The sequence below is a fragment of the Populus euphratica genome, unplaced genomic scaffold, assembly GCF_000495115.2.
Source record: "Populus euphratica unplaced genomic scaffold, PopEup_1.0 scaffold29.1, whole genome shotgun sequence".
NCBI classification, from domain to species: Eukaryota; Viridiplantae; Streptophyta; class Magnoliopsida; order Malpighiales; family Salicaceae; genus Populus; species Populus euphratica.
In genome coordinates, this window is record NW_011499888.1 from 552017 (window position 1) to 575097 (window position 23081).

At 35.7% G+C, this 23081-nt stretch overlaps 3 protein-coding genes and 2 long non-coding RNA genes across 11 annotated transcripts; 2 read left to right on the forward strand and 3 right to left on the reverse strand.

Annotated features, from left to right (window-relative positions):
- Positions 1-1889, reverse strand: LOC105130669 (uncharacterized). The gene is made up of 2 exons (XR_843281.1): positions 413-1889; positions 1-310 (listed from the first exon to the last, which is right to left on the reverse strand). It is a non-coding gene; the product is annotated as an uncharacterized LOC105130669 (long non-coding RNA).
- Positions 1890-2107: 218 nt separating this feature from the next.
- Positions 2108-6738, reverse strand: LOC105130670 (Transducin/WD40 repeat-like superfamily protein). Of its 5 annotated transcripts, none has more exons than XM_011033275.1 (9): positions 6635-6738; positions 5872-5956; positions 5634-5699; positions 5448-5537; positions 5027-5159; positions 4413-4531; positions 4153-4220; positions 3968-4016; positions 2108-3566 (listed from the first exon to the last, which is right to left on the reverse strand). In XM_011033275.1, the coding sequence occupies exons 2-9, from the start codon at positions 5926-5928 to the stop codon at positions 2538-2540; spliced, it is 1611 nt and encodes a 536-aa protein (XP_011031577.1). In that variant the 5' UTR covers positions 5929-5956; positions 6635-6738; the 3' UTR covers positions 2108-2537. The 5 variants fall into 5 exon arrangements, with proteins under 5 accessions (XP_011031577.1, XP_011031576.1, XP_011031574.1 ...); XM_011033274.1 differs by having other exon boundaries at positions 5872-5951; positions 6483-6734; XM_011033272.1 differs by having other exon boundaries at positions 6483-6734.
- A 1482-nt stretch (positions 6739-8220) lies between these two features.
- LOC105130671 (SEC12-like protein 1) lies at positions 8221-11513 on the forward strand. Its single transcript, XM_011033276.1, has 10 exons — positions 8221-8601; positions 8736-8836; positions 9119-9251; positions 9370-9461; positions 9754-9853; positions 9943-10015; positions 10101-10221; positions 10625-10744; positions 11002-11072; positions 11174-11513. The coding sequence occupies exons 1-10, from the start codon at positions 8431-8433 to the stop codon at positions 11353-11355; spliced, it is 1164 nt and encodes a 387-aa protein (XP_011031578.1). The 5' UTR covers positions 8221-8430; the 3' UTR covers positions 11356-11513.
- A 97-nt stretch (positions 11514-11610) lies between these two features.
- On the reverse strand, positions 11611-12996 carry LOC105130673 (uncharacterized). Its single transcript, XR_843282.1, has 3 exons — positions 12810-12996; positions 12455-12698; positions 11611-12362 (listed from the first exon to the last, which is right to left on the reverse strand). It is a non-coding gene; the product is annotated as an uncharacterized LOC105130673 (long non-coding RNA).
- Positions 12997-16172: 3176 nt separating this feature from the next.
- LOC105130676 (phosphoglucan phosphatase DSP4, amyloplastic-like) lies at positions 16173-22152 on the forward strand. 3 transcript variants are annotated; one of them, XM_011033282.1, is made up of 14 exons: positions 16173-16305; positions 16395-16479; positions 16564-16608; positions 17392-17500; positions 17675-17751; positions 17862-17938; positions 18102-18182; positions 18607-18739; positions 19046-19105; positions 19837-19893; positions 20373-20468; positions 20823-20882; positions 21399-21506; positions 21765-22152. In XM_011033282.1, exons 1-14 carry the CDS (start codon positions 16280-16282, stop codon positions 21897-21899), a joined length of 1149 nt encoding a protein of 382 aa, XP_011031584.1. In that variant the 5' UTR covers positions 16173-16279; the 3' UTR covers positions 21900-22152. The 3 variants fall into 3 exon arrangements, with proteins under 3 accessions (XP_011031584.1, XP_011031585.1, XP_011031586.1); XM_011033283.1 differs by having other exon boundaries at positions 16395-16476; XM_011033284.1 differs by lacking the exons at positions 16173-16305; positions 16395-16479; positions 16564-16608 and adding an exon at positions 17075-17194.
- Positions 22153-23081: the final 929 nt, after the last annotated feature.

Sequence of the window (23081 nt, forward strand, 5' to 3'; positions counted from 1 at the left end):
TTTAAAAATCAGTTAGATACATGTCTATTTAATTAGGTTTTTTTGGACCTTTTATAATGCATCTGAGTTTTGCTAAGCTTATTTTGAGTTTTATTTCATGATGTACCTAAAGTGTTTCTTGATAACGGACCAACAAAGGAAATAACTACGTTGTCATCTACTGCCGGCAGGGACTCCACAATAATCTTAGTTGTCATCCCCACCACACACCATAGCCATTGAGATCACCCCAGTTGGAGACTCACGCCAGAAAACAAGGGCACATAAGATCAATGTCAAAGCATGATACAGAGGTCCTCTTAGCATCTCCCTCCGAAGAGAAAAAAACAGCATAAGATGAGCTTTACTTGCTCAAACGACGAGGGGTAAAATTACAGCCACAAGAAAACAATGAGATAATGAGAGGATTTACTGTGGATCTCCTTCTCGAGTGAATGATTTAATGAGCCCTTCATTAGTAACCAAAGAGAAGCCATGTATAACCAGCCTCAAGCAATTCACGAGAGGTACTTAATGAGCAAAGTAGCGAGCCTGTGTTGTTGTGCTATTCTAGGATCAAACATTATGAAAAGCTGAGGTACAGGTTAAAGCATGAAAAACTCAAAACTCAAATCACAAGTTAATACCACGATTAAATTTTCTGGAGGTTTTTAAAGAATCCCACTAAGGACTGGTGCCTGAAAATGGGCCAAAAAATAGCAAAATCAAAGAAATCCCATCAAAGATTTATTTATACCTGAAAATAGGCCAACAAGCAGCAAAAATAGAGCCTGAAATTATATGAATTAATTTTCTGCTCAGACTTTGTTGAATGCGGTTTCGCTGAGTGAGAGTATCAAAAGTCAGAACGAGACCGTAAGCCCCAGCTAGGAGTGACGGATATGCCATGATTCCTTTGTTTTTTATCTTTCCTGGTAAAAACTAATAAGGGTAGGGGTGATTTTGCTTTTCATGGGAAGCCTAAAGGTACCTTTCTTAAGTTGATGCCGTTATCATCTGCCCTCCACGAGGCCGTCCTGTGCGTAATCGAAAGGACAAGCCATTTATTCATCCTCCTGTGGGAAAACTAACAGAACCTACAGAAAAGCTGAAAGAGCAAATGCTAAGTAAGAGCCTATTACACAAAAGGTTAAGAACCTCGAAAAATCCATATTCTACTGCGAATGTTTACTGACTGAAATAGGTATACAATTATCTTCAGTTCTGATGTATAATCAAGAAGAGAAAAGCTAGCTGCACTACCATACATGACAGGACAAAGAGCACAGCAGTAATCCACAGATACAGGTTGAAGTGAAACTTCTTCTTCTTAAGAGTATCAATCAAACTTCACACTATAACATGTCGTATGATCCAAAGAGAGGAACATATAATAGCCCATGTTAACCCAAGTTTCGATGATACAAAATAATGCAACCACCAAAATTTTAGAATACTTTTCTAGCGATAATAAAACATGATATATTTTTAACTAATCATAGGGGTATTCAAGAAACCAATCAACAAAGAAAAAAAACTGGAAAAACCTATTTAAAAACCAGAAAAATTACTTGATGTAGTTCGATTTTGATTTCAGGAAGCTGAAACTAATTGAAACATTTGACAAGACAAAAAAAAATGCAAATAGAAACTTAACTTAATCCTAAAACATTTTTTCCCCTTGCATTTTTGCTTCAACTGCACCTCCCCCTACCCTCTTTCTTTCGCTCCTTTGATTCACAGCTAACCTCATTATGGGTGTCGTCGTCATTGTGAATTCAGCCTGGCTACATCATAAGTCGTCTTGAATTTTGTATGGATCAGTTACTCTGCCTTTCTTTGATAGATGTTGATGCTGTTGTTACTGAATCTAGTTTGGTTTATTAATAACTTTAAACTAAATTTTTCTTAAATATATATTAAAATAATATTTTTATATTTTTTAAAATTTATTTTTAACTTATTTAAAGTAAATAAAAAAAATTAAAAACAAAATTAAACCACAATACCAGACACAAGCCTTGACGTGTTTCCTCATCACAGGACAGGACATCTATTACATGTCCAATCCTCATACCAGCAAAACGCGTGGCTTGCCTTTTCATTTGCAATCATTTATTACTGACCATTCTTAAGAACCAGAAGCTGGAATTCGCTTTTATTTCCGGGATTTTTCACTTTTTCTTTCTTGAAATGCTGTTTGAAACGGGAACTTCCAAGTTATATGCAATTTTTGTTTTCTTGTTGGTATCTTTTCCCTCTGCATTCCTTGCACCAGACCAAGTTATCTTCTCCCTATGCTGTACTGGTGTAACTTTGTCTGAGGTCAAAGCAAAAAAAACCAACCTTGACCGAACCAAACCAGTTTGGTTTGAACCAGTTTTTGGTTCAGTCTGGGTCAAATTTTTCAGAAATTACAACTCCCAGTTTGGTTTGGTTTTTGACCGTGACACCCCTAACTAATGGTATGACAAAATTTGGAGGAAGGGAAAAAAAAAAAAGTGGGGGAAACACAGTAGCTTGAGAGGGGCTCTGAATGAGCAGCTAATAAAGTACAATCATGCCGTTGCTTTCTTACGGGCAAATCTTTGCAAAGCCGTAGGTAATGAAATTTCCTCGCTGATTTTCTGCTTCTTCTTAGCCACGTTTTCTTCCTCCATTTGTTTCTCCAAGAAAGGTCTCTTGGCTCTTTCAACAATCTTCTTTTTCTTTACCGCTATTTTGCTTGGCTTATTTTTCCCCTTCGTTTTCTTCCGAATGGCAGTTCCCTTAGCTGCTTCAACAACAGCTTCCATCTCCGCCTCCTTCTCCTCCTTTGTTGGTTTATCTTTCTTCTTTGCCGACTTGACTGTACCGATCTTTGAAGGGTCCAGCATGATCGTCTCGGGTGGGAGCTTGTCAAGAAGAGAGTGGATTTCCTTCTCTCTTCGTTGTTTGGATGTTTCAAATGGGTTTGCTAACCATGTGTCGAAGTTTGGTTCCCCTGAACCTGGGATAAGAATTGAAGACCATCCCATGGAGTGCCCTATACCTAGAACATCTTCATATGGTCGAAATGCCACTTTCCCTATCTGGTAACCTTTCACAATGGAATGTCCCATATATCTACTATAGATCCGTGATCCTGAGAAATCTCCTAGAATCTGAACATACGATCCAGTTCCAGCAGCTAGTAAACCTTTTTGACTGAAGTCTAAGGTTTTTGCATGGCCTGGTATATTTTGGAGAACCTCGAATTTCCTCAAGTCCCAAATCTTAATTTTCTTTTCTTTTCCAGAAGTGGCCATGAGATTGCCATTGGGATGAAATGCCATTGCTGTGATAGGTCCAGGATGACACAGCATCTTGACAAGGGGAACCGCACTGGTGGGCTTCCACATGCTTACTGTACCACCTGAATGACCCAAAGCAACAACCCCGTTGAAAGGGTTGGCCAGCATCACATCAGTACGGCCTAAACCTGTCCGGAAATTGCTTATCATCTCACCCATTGTAACATCTTGGTATCGCAGCTGCCCAAATTTGTTTATTGACACCAATAGAAAGTGGTTTTTCAAAAACTGAAGCCTTGTCACCGCACCATGTTCCTGTAAGCCACCAAAATAACGCAACTTAATCCCATACTTCTGTATTCATATAAACATTTGGCATGGTGGAAAGTAACAAAGAATTAAACTTGAAATTTGCATCAAACATCAAGAAGTCTGTAGCCATGCAGTACAAATTCAAAGGAAACGTACTGTGTTGCAGGATGCAGAACAATCTTGCGACAGTGCAAAGACAGCCAATAGAAGCAAAATAAATTACTTTAAGGACTGGTTTACAGAAACTAGGCCTAATACTTCATAACTGAGAAGAAAAATAATTCAAGTTCATTTATACCCAAGAAAGATACTGCAAACTTGTATTTTATAAGGTTCCCAATGAATGAAAAGGTCTTGCAGCAGCTTAAAGCAATATAAAATTCATCAATAGACAATGCACTGACCTTTAAACAATGAAGTTCAACACCATCTCTGTTATAAATGTATGGGTACCTATCATAACTCGAAATTATTAGCTATAAAGAGCTACACAAAAAATTGACCAAAAGTATATTACAACGTTCACATTTGTTCAGGCAAGTAGTCACACTGTATGTTCTTTTATCTATTTTCTGGGAAAAAGCCATACTTTTTCTGGGCAGCAGCAAAGAACAGCTCATTGTGCAAAAACAGGATATCTCGCACTGTTTCTCTAACCTAAAAGAATAAAATTAATGAGTACATCAGTCTAATTTCCAGTAAAGGCCTGGTAAAGATAAATGCCAGTAAGAGATGCAAAGTAATGCTGGCATATAAATATCCATTTTGTCAATTTATATAAAAGGTCTCAACCAGAACCCAGTTGCGTCTCATTAAGGGTCAGATCAACCTGGCAACCCCAGGACATACCTGCATCTCTTTTATTAAGCTCATGTTCTTCATGTCAACAACTGCCAAGTGGCCCTTGCGACCAGCAGCTGCCATGTATCGACCACTTGAGGTGAAATCCAGGGTGTACGGACCAAAATCTGCACATTTCAGTGAAAAAAGGCCTCAGAAGTTTCCTCAGGCCATTAGCCAAAGGATTGCATCCAGGCAAGAATATGACATAGCATTACAGTTAAAGAAATTTTTTTTTGAAGCAGACTTAATTAAGGAGGCAAAGATGTTTTTGAATTTAGAAACGTAATTTTGCACTCCTGGAATAACCATAGCTTCAGGCTATTTTATAGTTCATGAGAAAGGCCTAGCACAACATAGATAAGACAATATGCAATGTTTTCCCAAAAAATATTTAGTAAAACAGATCCATGATGTTCAGCATTTCTCTCTGCTTGTTCTCTCAGGTAAATCAAAATTGATATGGGAAATGACAGACTCAAACCCAAACAACATACATTGCTAAGTTATTCAAGAAGAGAACCTGGAAAATGGCTACAAAATTGTCTTTGTAAACATTCTGGCTAAAAAACATTTTGATTGCAAAAAAACCATTAGAAAGGAATCGCACAGCAGACAAGAACCTGGCAAGACTATATCATATTGATTCTTTGCGCTTGAGATATCAACTTCACGATTGATTGCGTCCTGTTTGATCCTCCACGTCTTCTCTATACCCTCAGCCTCTAGATAGCCTCCCTTGCTTGGCATAAGCCACTGATTAAAAAGAACACATGTTATAAAGTATTCAAATGAGTGAAACGCATTGTATATTTTCTTGCAGAAAACAGTGGGAGGAATGACAAGCAAAATCTAGCAGACATAGAACTATAAAAAATTAGTATCTCAGACCACACATAAAACATTTGGAAAAACAAAGATGTTCCCCATTAATATGTAATTCACAAAAAATTACTCGTGAAAGAGATTTGTCCCCTTAATTTTTTTAGAACTAGAGAATGAAAAAGAAAAAAGGGAGAAGGGAGAAGATTTGCTATTATCCACCTTTTCAGCCTTGGCAGCAGCTTTTGCAGATATTCCATATAAATCTTCCCTAACAGAGAGTTGACCCTTAAGCTTTTTGTCTTTTAAAACCTGCAGATAGAGAGAATTAAATCAAAATGCAATAAAAAAACTCCTCCAAAGAAATAAAAGTTCTTCGGCTGGAAATGTTGGACACCAATTTCTGACCTCCAAATTCGCCCCTTCTCCTCTAAGATACTTCTTTACTTTCGTATCCAACTCGTGAGACAATTCCTGCAAACAAAAACTAGCCACTATCATTTCTGTGGCCTTTAACAAACATGAGCAGCAAATAATGTTTATGATGATCATCAAGTAACAATAAAGTCGAATAATCACATGACAAACAACCTTTTTCTACATCCAAAGCAAGGTCATTTCCCTGTAAATCAAAGAATCGAATTACCTGCTCAATAGGAGGTAAAATATTCTCAGGATCACCATTTTCTTGTTTCACGCCCATCTGGCCACTTAGAATTTATGTGCCTAAACTGCAGGATAAAGATAATTACCAATAAAACCCCTCATTATTCATTAATCATGTATTTACCAAGATTGCCAAAAAAAAACCATCTAGCACATTGCATGAATTCAAAATCAAACAAGCATACGAAGAACAAGCAAACCCATAATTTTCTACTTAATTGATCCAAAAAAAAAATCCTCATTAAAACCTTAAATTTCAAAACTTCGGAACTTGAAAGCAAAAAAATTCACAGAATAAAAACTAAATAGATTAAACGCAGATGAGCTAAACAGCAGACACAACTAATTGGATGGCTGTCACAGATTTTCTCAACAAAAAAAAAAGCAAAAGGGTACTCGAAAAGTTAAACAATACTTGCCTAAGAAATAAACTTTATGCTGAATTTGCACTGACTTTTTGTAGACAAGAGTTGTACAACTTGTATAACACATCACACAAAACCCAAGTTTTGCAAACAGGTATAAAACAATACAATAAACACACAAGTTATGATTTAATGAAGAAACTGCTGTCAGGGTTAGTTTTAATGCGTGTGTATATTACTGTGTTCTTTCAAGAGTAGCAGAGACAACTTGGAGGGGAGATGTTTTTAGGTTTTTTAGTAAAAGAAAGCAACTGAAAATCTCTTTATGGTTGAAGTTTAGTATTGTTTTCTAGCTGGAAAAAAATTTAAGAAAATTACAGTGCTTGTCTGTGCCTGGGTCGATGCTTGATCTGCTGCGACGGGGGTTTTTTAGGGTTCTTGCAGTGTTCAGTATGGCTGAGTTGTGAAATTTGTAAGAACCAGAATAAAATAATTTGGGCTTTTCTTTTCTTTACTGGGCCACTTATTGAGTTGTGAAAGAAGTTTAAGAACATTTATTGTGCTCATTGAGCCCAGCCCAAGATGTAAAATACTTTTATAAGCCTGCGAGCCCAGTAAAAAATGGAGATTTATTTCATTGTACTAATTTGTCTAGTTGCCGTGGTGATGCTGAGGTACGAGGATAATTTTATGAGCGATGAAATTGAAAATTTTATGTCGTTTTGGTGGCAAGAAGAAAAGTTCTTCTTTTTTTCTTCACGAAAGTACTATAGTTTTAAAAAATTTAAAAAATATATGAAATTCATATTTTATTTGAGTTTATTCAAATTAGTTTAAATATTAATTGATTGGTACAAATTATTCAAATTTAATTAAACCAATATTTAAATTATTTTAAAAAAATATTTAACTTGAACAAGATTTAAGATCACCAAATTATTGAAATAAACAATCAAATTATATTAAATTTGATAAGCATATCAAAGTAGTTGAAATTTGTTGATTATAGTATTTATATAGAAAATTCTATTTAGCATTTAATTTCAAAAAATTATCACCAAAAAATAATTCTAAGAGAGTGAACAAATGCTTGTATAAAAATCATGAGTTTGGAATATATTTATATAAATTAATATCATTTGGATCATAGTTTTAAGATTTGTCCTGATTTAAGATCCGAGTTTCGAGTTTTGATCGGGTCACGGGATTGGCTAGGTCAAATTTTATTTTTTTTATAAAAATTAAAATAATATTGTTTTAATAAAAAAATAAAAAAAAATAAAAATTAACAAATTTGTAACCGGGGTCTTGTAGGTTGCCAAGTTATATTAATTTTTTTTTAAAAATTTAGTCTGATTTCAGCTCCAAGTTAATCAAATTCTAAATTAACCAACCAAACCGGCTACAGTTTCGAAACTATGTTATCAATTGAAATGGGTTTTGTTTGATATTTAACATACGGCAGGCACAAATCCTTGACGCAAGCTGTGAAGTGCAGCCCATTTGTTTTTTTAAAAAAAAGCAGTTGGTGCATTTGCCTGTGTTAGCATGTATTTCTTCCATCAACCACATTTATCATATATTCGGTCAAATCTCAAATGCAAAGGTCATTGGATTAATTATTTGTACACTTATTTTTTTATTCTATATATATATATTATTTCTATCCAGCAAGGTTTTAATCAAGCTAGATAAATAATTAAAATCAACAAAATCTGATTAATTGAAGTCGAATAGCTGTGTTTTAGCTTAAAAAAGACAAAAAAAAAAAATGAACAATGCCAACTTGGCACTATAAAAACCGTCTTCCCCGCGGAATTTTAACAGAATATCCACTGACACACCAAAATATCCACCAACACTCCAAAGCGTTGACTTTTCAATACTTTTCCACTCTCGTGCAAACGTGTAAGGTAGGCTCCACACACACACACACAAAAAAAAAAAAAAAAACCAGCAGTAATACTCTTGTACATCTCGGTGTCATCGTTCGCAAGTTGCTGGGCTCCAAATATTGTCCAATATATCCAGGATTTTTCGGAGGAAAAGTTCTCTCTTTCTCTGCCTCTGCCTCTGCTTTCTCTGCCCCTGTTTCTGTTTCTGTTTCCATAAATAGAAAGGGAAAGGAATCCAACAAAACAGCAACAAAGACAAATCCTTTCTTGTGTTTATCAATGGAGTCAGGACAGGGAACTGTGACATGCGGGTCATGGATCCGGAGACCCGAGAACTTGAATCTTGCTGTGCTTGGCAGGTCATCGAAGAAGAAAAATTCTGCCTCTCCTTCTGTTCTCGAGATCTTCTCTTTTGACACTGAGACAACTTCTCTCTCAACCTCTCCTCAGGTTTGTTTCTCCGCTACCCTTAACGACATGTCGTTTAAGTTGTCTCTGTTCCGGAAAAGGGAGACCCTTTTTCGTTTCTATATTTCTGGTGCATTAATGGGTTTATATATATATATTGATCGTGGGTTGTTTAGGTAACTTATGTGTTTGAAGAAATAGAAGGTGAACTGGTGACAATTGCAGTGCATCCAAGTGGAGATGATCTTGTGTGTTCTTCGACTAAAGGTGGATGCAAGTGAGTTCCTTGATTAATAATTTTTCAAATTTAATTCTCTACAAATTAATGTATCGAAGAATTTTTTAAAAGAAATCATGGCTCTGCTGTTTTTCTGACATTCAAAAGATTGTGACTTGGAAGTTAAAAATGCTTGTTTGAATTCCCTCATTTATCGGAAAGATAATTTCTTTTTAAGTTGAATGAGTTCAGAGAGATTCTAATTTGTGTGTGACTTGAATGTGTATTTGTCCGTTGAACAAGTTTTTGTAACATTGGGTTGGTTTTTGTTGTGACATGCAGATTGTTTGAGTTGCAGTGTCAAGAAACAAATTTAAAGTTGCTAGCCAAAGATTTACCTCCTCTCCAAGATGTTGGTCCACAGACATGCATGGCTTTCAGTGTTGATGGGTCTAAGTTTGCTACTGGTGGGGTGGTAAGCTATAATTTGTGATTTAAACAATGGTTAGCATCAGCTTGCTTTTGGTTGTCTTCCAAACGTCTGTATGTACAGCTGATATGTAGTATGGTGTCTTTTATTTGATCAATTACAGGATGGGCGTTTAAGAATTTTGGAGTGGCCAAGTTTGCGCATCATTTTGGACGAACCAAAAGCACACAAATCTGTCAGGGATATGGATTTTAGGTTAGTGTTTCTTTCCCACTTGCGTCCTATGTAATAATTTTCTATGTGCTGTGTGAATGCATATGTTGATAAATGAGAAATACAATGCATCCGAATGCCTGTCAGTGTATCAGTAACAAAGGTCAATGGTGTCCCCTCCAGTTTCCCATCGTGAGATGTGCTTTTTAAGAAATAAACAAAGGCTTAGCCTGTTTTTGGAGGTTTTGTAGAAGAATCTTGGGCCATTAAAGGGTTATTTTTTCTCCTTCAATCCTAGCTACTGAAATGCATGCCTTTGTTTATCATATTCTAGCCTGGATTCAGAGTTCCTAGCATCAACATCTACTGATGGTTCAGCAAGAATATGGAAAGCAGAAGATGGTTCACCTGTGGTTTCGTTGACTCGCAACTCAGTATGTTTTATTTAGAGTAGGGATTTGTCCTGTTGGGTTTCAGATTTTGGTTGGATCTTTTTGCCAATATGGTCTATATTTGCCTGCAGGATGAAAAGATTGAATTGTGCCGCTTTTCCAAGGATGGGACAAAACCATTTTTATTTTGTGCTGTGCAGAAAGGTGTCCTCATTAGTATCAATGTAGCTTGTCATTTTATTTAGCCATATCAAAAATCATTCTTAACTTGTGAATATTGTTGATTCAGGTGATAAAGCTGTTACTGCAGTTTTTGACATAAGTACATGGAATAAAATTGGGTATAAGAGGCTACTTAGAAAGCCTGCTTCCATCATGTCTATCAGCCTGGACGGGAAATATCTTGCTTTGTAAGCACTCTCCATTTACCCTTTGGACTTTTGCAATCAATTATCTAGGTTTCTGCAGTAACTGAACTCATTTATTTTTATCCTTGTTTATCGTTCAGAAGACACAAATCAATTTCATTTTATCTTTTTTCAAATCTTTAGCCTGAAATCCATCAGTAGTGACCCAATACCTTCTCTCTTCATTGTGAAATGGGTTTGCACAGCTCATTCTCTTAGTGAAAAAGAGAATTCAACTTGATGTTCAAATATGTTTAGGATAGGAGTGCAAGGTTGTTGAAATCCTGCTCTCTTGCTGACTGCAATGACGCTATCGAGCAAATTTGTGGCAAGCTGGCAGTATAGATTGCTTGCAAAACTGTGAGGACCAGTTACATTAACATGTTTTTTTTTCTTTTAATTCTAGAGGAAGCAAGGATGGAGACGTGTGTGTAGCGGAAGTTAAGAAAATGGAGGTTTCCCACTTGAGTAAGAGGCTGCACCTGGGTACATGTATCACGTCACTAGAGTTCTGTCCCGGTCAAAGGTAAGGTTCATCCACGCCTTTTGCTCTGTAATTATAGATGATCAGCTTCATGGTACAAGGACCCTCTAAATGTTTCTTCTAGCTCACAAACTTTATTTTCACCTTTTCTTAATCCTTTTAATCCTGCAAGTATAGTTTTCTTCCTTGGCTTCTTTGAAGCACAAGTGTCCCAGTCACCATTTTGTGATTCCAATTTGTATTATTTAAATTGCAAACTATAGGAGATTGTTTATTCACCTCTGGGTTTTTCTGCGCAGGGTTGTGCTCACTACTTCCAATGAATGGGGAGCAGTGGTGACTAAGTTGAATGTTCCTGCAGATTGGAAAGGTCTTGTTTCGCACTCCCTCACTCTCTCTCACACACACACTATTTACGTTGTGGATGCACGCATCCTTAAGAGACTGATCCTTCCTCCCTCTCCTGTGCAGAGTGGCAGATATATTTACTGCTAGTAGTGCTATTTTTGGCATCTGCTGTTGCATTTTACATTTTCTTTCAGAAGTCTGATTCATTTTGGAACGTTCCACCTGGAAGAGATCAACCTGGGAAACAGTTCGAAATTTTAGATCCACAGTACTCTGAAGATGCATTTGGACCTGTAGATATGTGAACAGTTTTTAGACACGGTCACCAGAAGTCATGGGTTGTATCATCATCATGTTACAAAATAAATAGTTTAAGATTCCTCATTTGATCCATTGCAACTTTCAACTTGATCTTTTTTTTGGAAAACGTTGCGCAGTTGAGGCTGCTTCTCTTTTACTCGAGTATCTACAAGAAAATGCCCCCCCGGGCTTGAATTTAGTAAACTAGCAGAAATTTAAACAGGAAAATAAAACTCAGCCTTGTTTTGGGACATTGAAATATTTTCACGAGCGGTTCCTTCAAATAATCAAAACCCATCTCTATTTCTGAATGAAAAGGGCTAACATTCATGCGGCAGAAAGAAAGAGGTTCGAAGGAGGGGGGCGAGTGGGGGCGATGTTTTCAGACAACGAATAAATATTATTAATGAAGAATTTTCAAGCACGTCTTGATAGTACTTCAGGATCCATCCGCTAATGGTCTCAATTTCTATGCAATGTGAAGGTGCTCGTTGCATGAACATGAATTACCTTGGTTGTATATACTGCCAGAATGCTATCTGATATGTTCCAGCCTACAAAACATTTAACTTGTGACGTCATATATGCCAGAGTAAAGGCTTGAAAGATTCAGAAACAAAAACAACTCTGAATGTAGATGACCCCCCCGCTGCAAGGATCGCGGAGGCCATTGGAGAAGATAATGTTGCTGGCCAACCTCCCGAGCACCTCTTTAAAATGCTGCAATTTCACATTGCAGAAAAAAAAAAAACAATAAAAAAACAGAATGGAGCTCATATCAGCCTTTAAATCGCTACTATGAAAATGCATAAAATCAACTGAAATTTCACACACGGTTTGAACAACACATGACCGCCATAGCAAGTTGTTATCCAAAGAGGCCTAGAGGGGGACTCCATATTTGCTTTTGCATTCTTCAATGTACTCCTTCAGATCAAATGGTCTGCTAGAAGCCTAGAAACATGGTATCATTTTTACCACGACCAATCGGCATCACAAGTTCGCTACATGTCTATCAAACACCAGCAGAAGAATTAACTGGTATTAATTATGTGATTTATTATAATGCTGGATGTTATAATTGCAGAATTAAAACAAACTTACCCAACAAGTCCGGCCATCCAGTGTTTCTGCTGAAAAGAATGCGTCTAGATTATAGCAAAGCTTTTCTCAGAAGTAAGCAACGATTCCAGAAAATATCTTGTCGAGTACATCACTTCCTTCTGTAGCTGAATCAATACCTTTGCAAACAGGGTCAACTGGGTATCTTGGAGGTCTATCATATTGAGCTGCTACTGAAAAGAAACTGTCCAAAAAGTTTTTCAACTCTTCAGCAGCATCCAGTGTTCTGTTAGCCATAGTTAGAGGGAGTTATGGGTTAATCGATCGGAAACTAGCATAACGAATTGAGTTAGCAGTTAAAAGCCATGAGAAGTGAAAGACTTGGATGGTTAAATACATGCAAGTATTGAGCTTGTTTTGAAGGATAGCTAGACCATTTGCTTTTGCAGCAACTTCATCAATTTCAGACCATGACTGTTTTATGGTTTCTTAGCACCTCTCACTCGAATCCTTCATGTGGTCAGAAAATCAGACCCAACAATTCAAAACATTCTCTGGGGTAGAAATTTAGAGAGGAATACGAGGATATTATCTAAAATAAAGAACTCGGGCGGAAGACGCTAGTGCCCCTGGTGGGATGTGAGGATATTTCAGCCGAAACCAAGCAGCAAGCACTTTAGCAAAAACAAATGGTGATCAAATTGTGTTTCTATATTGATTAGGAGTACTGAATTTAGTGGATATTCAAAATAATTTACTTCCTCAATTCTCCGTATGATCCTCCAAAAACCATAACTGGGGTGGAATCGGCCGGATATTTTTTCTTAATGTGTAGGAGCACTTCAGCATAATCTGGTAAAGCTTGAGAAGAGCTGCAGTATCCGCGGAGATTTGCATCTTTTAGTGCTTCGGGGATTGATTCTCCGTAGAGACGACGCTGCATTGGAAATTATAGGTGAAAACGAATCATTAATGTTCAACCTTTAATCTCGGTGTGCGAAAGCCGACTAATTAAAACCAAAAACAAAATAATAATAATAATAATATTTTAGCCGAAAGGAAAGATGGATTTCTCTGAGAATTTTTCTACTCACCTCTATGCACACTTGTAAAGCACCAAATCGAGCTACATTATCAGAGAGGATTCCTATAGAACCAAGATCATCATTCAAAGAGGATTCCTCTCCGAGATAGGCAAATACTGGAGCCATTTTATTGGCACTCACTCCGATGCTAGAAGCTCACTACATATCTAGGCCGAAAGCCTTGTAACTTTCAGTCCTTAATCGAAGTGATCAAGTGTTTAGTTATAATAAAATGTTTTAAACACCTGATCCGATGAGGCCAGAGAATCAACCTTAACTTTTCCATGGTGATTTCTTGCACCAGAAGGCCCTTGCACTCCAAGTCTTGGTATTTTTTATGGTGAAACACAAAACACTCATGTTGGAAAGAAAAGAAAATCAGTCATGGTGAAGCACAGAACGTTTTGTAGTTTAGTTAACGTTGTTCTTTGATCCGAATCTTGATTGATTAAGATGACCCTGTCCATGTTAGACAACGCAGCTTTCACGTACCTGGTGCCATGAGCAATGGCTCGAAGGCGAAAATACAGCTTGGACCGTTCAAAGTCAGCTCGAGCAAGGCTTCAGTGGGTTATCTTGTCAGATCCAATTTTGAAGCTCAGGCCATTACTTTTTTTTTTTTTTTAAATCAAGTTACATTTTGGAGTCTCTCTCTTTTTTTTTCTCCCGATAATAAAGGCTTTTTTTAGGTTAATTTATGTCTGGATTAAAATAAAACTCATTTTTAAAAAAATTTAAAATATGATTGTCTCAACCAAATAAAACTCATTATGAGAAGTTTAATAGAATCTTCTAAATATTAGCCTAAATTTAAGCTCATAAAAAAATGAAAAATCATATTTTCTTAATTACCATCCAAACTCTTGATGGTTCTTGGAATTAGTCTACCTGAACACGTCATTATTGATTACGAACTTATAAATCCAATCAAGTATATCTATACAGATATTATCATGAAAAATTTACTTTTCAGAATAATAATAATTTTTTATTTAATATCCAATGGTATTTTCAAAATAATCTTATGCATCAGCAAGGGTAAACCTATATCTTTAATATATTAAAAAAATATATCATTCATGATATTCACGAATATTATCATAAAACTTGATTTAGAATAAATCTAATATCCACTTCACGTGGCCTTAAAATTTTAACATAACTGGGCTACAGCTTAAGCCCAGTTAGACCATCTGAGCTTCGATCAAAATTACCTTCTTTTCCCGTGTTGTAGGCCCCAGTTATAAATACTAGAAGTATTCAAAAAAATAAATAAATTAATCAACCAATTAAAATTAAAACATATATAAAATACTTTATATATTTTAAAATATTAAAATTACCTTCTTTTCCCGTGTTGGAGGCCCATTATTTTATATTGTTGTTTTTAGTAATATAAAATATTTAAATAAATAACTAACATTTTATATAATAATAATAATAAAAAAAAAATTACCTGCTCAATGGTGTTCGCGCAACTCTCATTTCTTTGAATTTTGGTTCGGTCCCAGTGAGAATAGAGCTGAAAAGTTGTTTCCTTCATATTTCTACTGAGTTTTTTTTTGTATGGTACACCTGTTACCCCGCAATGCCTTATTTATTTACTGAGCTTGCAGGATGTTTAGTGGGCCGTGAAGTTAGTTGTGGTGGGCGCAAACTGACTCAAACACCCACGTTAATAAAAAAAAAATAAAAAAATAGTAATAAAAGGTATAGTTTAATTGATCAAATCCCGATCCAGTTTGAGTCACAAATCGTAAAGTCATTAAAAATTTGTATAATTATTAACTTTAAATCTCATGAAATTAATTAAAATATACATAAATTAATTTAAAAATTTATATTAATATAAATAAAATACAATAAAAAAATTGATTAAGAGATTATATTTTCCGGTTACAAAAAAATAATAATTAAACTTGACTGAACCAAACCAATTCCCAGTTCAGTTTAATCCATTCTCCTATTCGGTTGGAATTTCAAACTTAACACGAAGCAAACTGTCACGGAGAAGAAAATATAATGGCTATCTTGGAGAGTCTTTCAAAAAGCGATCCTCTTTTCATTCCAACCCAAGTAAAACGAGGTAATAGTGCATTTGGCCCCTTTATTCTCAATTTTCTTCATTTTAATCCTTCGATTGTCTTTAGTATGATACCCAATCCATTATTTTTCTCTTCAAATTAGTTGGCTAATCATATCCATTCGGTTTCCATAGGTATTTCTTATGTTCATGAGCCTCCCCTAGGCTATCTTAAGCTGCTATTGTGTGCCATTCTCCTGAGGCATCACCCTCCTCCTTTTGATTGAAAAAACATAATCTCCATGGTATTGGATCAGGTAATTATTTGCTCAATAAATTTTAATTGTATACCAATATCATCATTTACGCAACAATAACATGACCTGTCGGTAATACGAAATTATTTAGTCTTAATAACTTTTTTTTAAATTTTTTTATAGTTAATCTTGTCAAGTTTCGTATACTCAACCTATTCGGTTTTGATTCTACTTAAATTTAAGGGTATTTTTTTTAAGATTATTTTTTTTTTAATATTAATTTATCAAAACCATAAAGAATACTCTAAGTATCAATTTAATTTAATATCTGAAAATACTAACAAAAGCCGTGCCACGTAGGCATATACCCCTTCGAGCGGTGAATTTCCCCGGTGGGTTGGGACTTGGGACCTGTCTAATAACTATCAACTCAGATACGAAGTCCGCTCTCACTTCACTCCACTCCACTCTGTCGCGCAGATATTTTTTCTTTCCGCTTCTAATGAACTGCCTTCACTGTCTTCCAAGGTCTAACTACACACAACCTCTAAACATTTCTTTCTTTCTTTTCCTCATTTTCTAGGATCCCTTTTCTTAATTTCTTGTTTGGTTTGCAGATCATCCTCTGCCTTGCCTTTGCAAGGCTTCAATTTTTACCAAAGAAGACCATCTTCACCATCATTATTCTCTCTTAACATGGCTGTACATTCTCCTCCTTTAGCATAATTCGCGCTCTTTTTTTTTTAGTTTTTCTTATTCTCGTTATATATGAATTTATTGATGCAGGGAACCAAGAATTCTAGTGATTTGCGGTTACGTGTAGCTGTGAAGGTAACTAAAAAACAGCTTCCGATTCGTTTTTTTTATATGAAGTTAAAGCTTCTTCAATCTCTTTGCTTTGCTCTACGGCTTACTATTTATTACTTCAACCTTTTCTTTTTGGTTCATTTCTTTTAATTTTCCAATCTTTTTTTATATTTGTCTGTTAGAAATTCTGAATAACGTAATGCTAGTTTTATCGAAAATCTTTCTTGAAACATCTCGAGGGAGAGTCTCAGCCATTAGATTCGTGGGACCTACTAGTGGGACCCACAATGAGATATTTATCGTGGGATTTTTCTGTGAATTTTTTTCCCGGGAAGAATCTTTCTGTAGAATCTTGTATTACTGACAAGAATTCACATATTAGATATTTTGGAGTTTAAGGGTTTCTTTGGTACGTGTTTAGAAGATATTTTTGAACTTTAGTATTGATTAATGTTCCTTGTCCTTCTTTTTGTCTTTTCTCATAAAGTTTGCGTTTCTTAATGATATAATTTTTGTTTTTTGATTGTGACGTTGAATAATTCCTAGAGCAAATTAAAGTGATCCCATGAATCAAGAGGCGGGAATTGATTCGTGTTGCACCTTTTGCTGTGTGCGTGGTTTGACAGCCAAAAGCTAATATAATCAGTAGTTTCGATGATAACTAAATGATTCGGGCGATAATTGATTAATTGTTTTTTTCTGATAATGAATGCGTTCTTCTGAGTGGTTCATCTGCTGCAGTTTGTTGGGTTTCAAAATTAAAATCTTTTCTAATAGATGATTGTTATTTGATGCTGTTGCCTGTAGGCAATTCCCAGCTCACCATCCAGTGCTGAGATGAGCGGTGCTGATGCTGAGGAAGAAGAGGAGAAATCTGAGATATACAGTCATAACATGACTGAAGCTATGGGGGCTGGTAAGTTTGATGCTGCTTGTGGCTGGAGAATCGGGTTGTGATGTTTTCTATTTGAATAGACTGTGTAATTGTTTGGATTTTTATAGTGTTTAAAGTGCTTTAAGAGCTACCTTTAGTTCCATATGAGCAAATTCGATTGAGCTAAATGTTTGTTCTAATATATTTTTAGTACAGTTTTGACCTATAGGCACGAACTAGGAATGAACTATAACTTCATTCGTCCAGATTTGATTGTCGGATCATGCCTACAGGTGATTCTCATTTGTTAGCTCCGTCTATGAAGGGATTCTATTCCCTCTGAAATGCTCTCTGATTTTTTGTTTCCCATATTGTTCTCTAATTACTCTTTTCAAATTTCTAGACTCCTGAAGATGTTGACAAGCTTCGAAAAATTGGAGTCAAAACCATATTTTGCTTACAGCAAGATCCAGACTTGGAGTATCCTAAATAACTTTGTCTTCATGATCTGATGGAAGCTTGATTATTAGTGCTTACATGTTATAAATATGGTCATCGGTTACCAAATGCAACTGTTGAGCATTTGAGATCAAGCAAAAAGAAGTGTATGAAACACATTGTAATTCTCTCACTACAATTCCAGATATTTCGGTGTAGATATTAGTGCCATTCAAGACCATGCCAAGGCATGTGGTGACATTCAGCATTTGCGGGCACAGATAAGGTTAGTCATGTCATGGAGAAATCACAGTGTTAACTTACCAAACCATAACAAATAAACAATTGGAAAAAGAAACCTGTTGGTTAACATTTGACTACTTGCATCTGAAAAAACAACATTGGAGAATTACATTGTATCAATGTTTTCATCTATTTTGGACTGCTATATTCTCACTTTCTACTCTCTAGAACTTCAATTGTTGTCAGAAGAAGTTACTTAACTTTCTCAGCCAGGGATTCATTTGTTATAGTGCAAACTTATTCTTCTGAGTCACTTTCTGTACCAATTGAATTTCTGCTAGCTTCACAGTTTCTATTGTAAGAACATAAAAGATGTTGTGTGTTGGAAGTGCAGCAGTATCTGAAGTCTACAGTTATATATGCTGCTATTTTTCTTTTGATACAGCAGCTAACATATCATGTGACAGGGATTTTGATGGATTTGATTTACGGAAAAGGATTCCAGCTGTCGTCAGCAAATTATACAAAGCCATAAATCGAAATGGAGGTGTGGCATATATACATTGCACTGCCGGACTGGGCAGAGCACCTGCTGTTGCGGTATGCAAGTGATCTTATTCTGTTTGACTTTTCTGTTGACACCTTATGATATGTTGCTGTACACCTCAGTTTCCCTGCATACACCCTCCCCCTATCTTCTCAGGAAGCCTTCTTTCATGGTTTTCCTTACCTTGTGCTTTTGTGAGGCACTACAAAGTTAGGTTTCTTCTAATTCCACACTTCAGTAATTAGATCGAGTTAAATGAGGGTTTTCTGTGAATACTTCACATTTTCAGCCATAATTTCATGGTTATAGTTTTTCAAAACTCCTCACCATTTAACTGATCGTTTTTCAATGAATTACAGATGGCATACATGTTCTGGTTTCAGGGCTACAAGCTCAGTGATGCCTGTGATTTGCTTCTGGTAATTTTTTATTTGATTCCTTTTGTCCTCCATAAACAAAAGTTATGTGTTGATAATGCTTTCCCTAAAATCATTGTGAAAGATCCATGGCTCCATGCATGACAGGTTTTCAAATAAATATCATTAAGATGCTGATGAATTGTCAATTTAATCTGTTTTTCCTAACTTGAAGAAGTTTTAGGTGTCAAGTTCATGCAGCATGAAGAGCATGATTGCAGGACTCGGAGCACCCCCAATTTTTTCTTGTCAAATTGTAAACTAGCCAGTATAAAACAATTAGTCAACTTTGGTAATGGACAGCTTATTTAGGGATATAAAATTGCCTATCTATTCTACTTTTCTAGCATTGTAATTGACAGATCAGTTTAACTATCCTTCCGACAAAACATTTTGAGCTATACAGTGGACTGTCAATGGATTTACTTGATGCAGTTTTTAGTGCTAGCAGTGACAGGTCAACACTTGATGGGGACCATTGTGCATTTTGAGATTCATTGTTGAAATCAGGCATTTGATAATTTGAGATTTACTTGGTTTGCGACAAATAGGATTCCAATTTAAAATAGCTGATTAGTGCCATGTTTTGGTGACTGGGAAATTAGCTGGACTCCCTTTTAGGGAGTCGAGTCTCACAACCTCTCCCTCAAAGGAGCATTGGTTCCAGTGGTGCTAGAGCCCTATTAGTAGCTGATTAGTAACTTTGTAGCATCTCATTGTTTCTTGTCATGCAGAGCAAACGCTCGTGCTTCCCAAATCTGGATGCTATCAAAAGTTCAACCGCAGATATAGTGAGTCATTTCCCCTTTGCATGTAATATATGCATAATTGCTCATGGAGCCTTTACCACGGGTTTTCTTTCTGCATATTGCTTTTTTCTTTTTGACTCGGGTCTTTTTTTCTTAATGACTTGCATGTTTAGATGCCCATGTTTGTGAAGATGAAATTTCAATTTGCATGGTATATAAGGATGCTTCCTGAAGTGCAATACCAATTTTTGGTGTATCAGCTTTTCAAACTACCCGTAATATAAAAATTGCTGCCTGAATTCACCAGTAACACTAGCTCAGAAACACTACTCCCTAAGAGTTCATTTCTCAGTAGTAGAGTTTGCTGGCATTTAAATATAAGAAAAGGAATCACTGTGAAAATAAGGATGGTTACAGAGGCCTAGTTTCTTCATGTGATCACTAAATTAATATATTTTGTCTATCATTTGTTAAATATTGACAAATTACTGCAAACTATTTATTTTTCTCTTATCTGAAAGCTTACAGGCCTTAGAAAGAAGCTTGTCACTTTGAAATGGAAAGATGACAAGTGTTGCACAGTGGAAATTTCTGGGCTTGACATTGGATGGGGCCAGGTACGTGATGTAATAGTTGATTTAAAAGCTCCTGCATAGTGATGATCATTATATACTGTCTTGAGATGCACTAACAGCCATTTCACCTATACTTTCTGGGAGTTGGAAAGAATAAAACATCTAGATTTAATTCGTTCAGCTTTCTGGGTTTGCTTTCGGTAGTTGAGGATTGATTTGCTGGCTGTGACCTGATTTCCACATTTATGGAGATGCGAATTTTAATGTCTTAAACATTGTTATGCAAATGAAGCAAGTCTTGATGACAAGTTAATACAATGGATACAGCAGTTTTTGCATTATGCTTAAGCCATTCCGACCTTTTTACCTGGTATTTATTTCTCTTTCTTACTCCAGAGGATACCTTTAGAATTAGATGAGGAGCAGGGTTTTTGGATTCTCAAGAGGGAATTGCTGGTAAGTTTTTACTTTCTCTGGTAATACAGATAAAATGCAGTTAAACTTCAAATTCTCTAGAAGAAATTGGCATCAGCTTTTTTTTTCTTGCCTGCATGCCTTTTGTCTCTAGTTTAGTGTCGAAAACTTTCCTGCACTTTTGTTGACATGTGGCAACATGCTAGTTCGAGATTTAAATAATGAGTGGATTATGATGTTAAATTGTTGTGCTGAAGAAAAGCATCTTGAATAACATCCGTGCTATGAGCCAGCCCCTACTACATCATGGTCCTAGTCCCTAATATTTGTGAATCTTGAGAGTTCATTTCTTCAAAAATTCAAAATCCATGCTACTCTTAGAGATAAACTGCTATTAGCCTTAAAGATGCCCTAAAATCAACCCAGCATAGACGTGGAAGGATCCTGTCCATTCTCACCGTGCACAGCAAGGCACAGCTAGTTACTGAAATGGGTGCAGATACAGTATGTCTATTTCAAATTAAAATCAGAAATTTGTGACCATTCTTTCTTCAACAGGAGGGACGCTATGAATACAAGTACATTGTTGATGGTGAGTGGACCATCAACAAACATGAGCTAGTTACCACTCCGAACAAAGATGGCCATGTCAACAATTATGTTCAGGTAAGTAAAAGCTCTCCAGATTTTGTTCTATTGTCATCATTTTCTTTTGCCTGGGGAGATGGGAGAAGGGCGCAGTACCTTAGTGGATAGGAAATGTTAAAGTGCAATGGTGTTTTGATTTTTCTTTGTGGAAGGTCTTTCCCCCGATAAAATATTATATTCTAGGATAATTTGGTTTATAAAGATTCTTTATCATGATTCCATGATGTTATTCATGGCAACCTTCAAACATTGGTGCCGTTTTCAATTATTGTTCAGGTTCTTGATGATGATACAGACAGTGCTAACGCTGCACTACAGAAGAGTTTAACCGGTGATGATCCAAATCTAACAGGAGACGAACGGTTGAGAATTAGAAGGTTTCTGGAAGCTCTTCCTGAAGATGAAGGTTGAACTGGAAATAAAGCCTGTAGAAGCGGTCAGCACATATGAAGATACAGTGAATACTTCCGACAGCAACAGATGCTTGTATCCTTTATCAGTTTATTGTACAGTTTTTATCGAATTAATAAACTATCAATAAGGCAGCCGCTATCCATTCCCTCACTCGTGATTTTACAGGAGTGAGTGCTGTCAGTAAGCTAAATACCAACTAATTTTGCAGGATCTCAGTTCCGCATTTTCAAGAAATTATTCAATATTTTCATAACCTAATCTTTTAATTTTTTTTTTGTTTTTTTGCCTTGCTTTCATGTAGGGCCTCCTACCCTGAAATGTAAACGCTCCTATCCTCCCTTTTGGTTCTTGCATCAATCAATTAGTGCACACGGAAATTGAGTAGCAATTGAAGTGTAGTGTAGGGATAAGGATTTGGATTTGGAAAGCTGGGGTCCAAAATGCCTTGGTGCCTTGGTGATGTCTGTCCTGGGATAGGTCGGTTTGGTTCATTTGGGCAGGCTATATTTTTTGTTTTTAAAAAATAAAAATATCTGTAAAATAATATTGTTTTAAGGTTTTTTTTTTTTTTAAAAAATCAATCTTATTTAGAAAAGATAAGGGAATTTTCGGGTAATTCAGTTAGGTAATTAGATTTAAGCCTCAAGTTTAAAAATATTTGAAAATACAGCAATGGTTGGTTTTTAAAATATTTTTTATTTAAAAAATATTAAAATAATTTTTTTTTAATTTTAAAAAATTATTTTTAATATCAACATATTAAAATATAAAAAATTAATTTTAAACCAAAAAAATTAATTTTAAACCAAAAAAATCAAAATTTATTCACCTTTTATTTGAAACACAATAGTAAAATGGGATTTTTTTCAGTGAACTAGGTGAGGTCGGGTCAATAACTATCTCTCAGGTCACCGACCCAGAGAAAGCAACACCGCATGAATTTGGGATTTGGGATTTAATTACCTGCCAGGTTGTTCTGGCTACCCCACCATCATCAATATTCAACATGCGTGAATAGGAATATATGGTTTTTTTTCGATTATTATTATTATTATTTAGAATAATTTATGTATATCTTAATTAATTTTATAAATTTAAAAATTAAATTTTAATGATTTTAAAATTTATAAAATTTAAATTAATAATTTTTAAAAAATAAATTTAAAATCTAACTAATTT

Coding starts and splice junctions, on each gene's coding strand:
- LOC105130676 (XM_011033282.1), top strand. CDS start 16,280: ATGAACTGCCTTCACTGTCTTCCAAG. Junction 17,752..17,861: donor TTGTCGGATCATGCCTACAG/GTGATTCTCATT, acceptor TCAAATTTCTAG/ACTCCTGAAGATGTTGACAA. Junction 20,469..20,822: donor TTGACATTGGATGGGGCCAG/GTACGTGATGTA, acceptor TTCTTACTCCAG/AGGATACCTTTAGAATTAGA.
- LOC105130671 (XM_011033276.1), top strand. CDS start 8,431: ATGGAGTCAGGACAGGGAACTGTGACATGCGGGTCATGGATCCGGAGA. Junction 8,837..9,118: donor TCGACTAAAGGTGGATGCAA/GTGAGTTCCTTG, acceptor TGTGACATGCAG/ATTGTTTGAGTTGCAGTGTC. Junction 9,252..9,369: donor AGTTTGCTACTGGTGGGGTG/GTAAGCTATAAT, acceptor GATCAATTACAG/GATGGGCGTTTAAGAATTTT.
- LOC105130670 (XM_011033275.1), bottom strand. CDS start 5,928: ATGGGCGTGAAACAAGAAAATGGTGATCCTGAGAATATTTTACCTCCT. Junction 5,160..5,447: donor CTGCTGCCAAGGCTGAAAAG/GTGGATAATAGC, acceptor CTTTTTAATCAG/TGGCTTATGCCAAGCAAGGG. Junction 3,567..3,967: donor TTGAACTTCATTGTTTAAAG/GTCAGTGCATTG, acceptor GGTGGCTTACAG/GAACATGGTGCGGTGACAAG.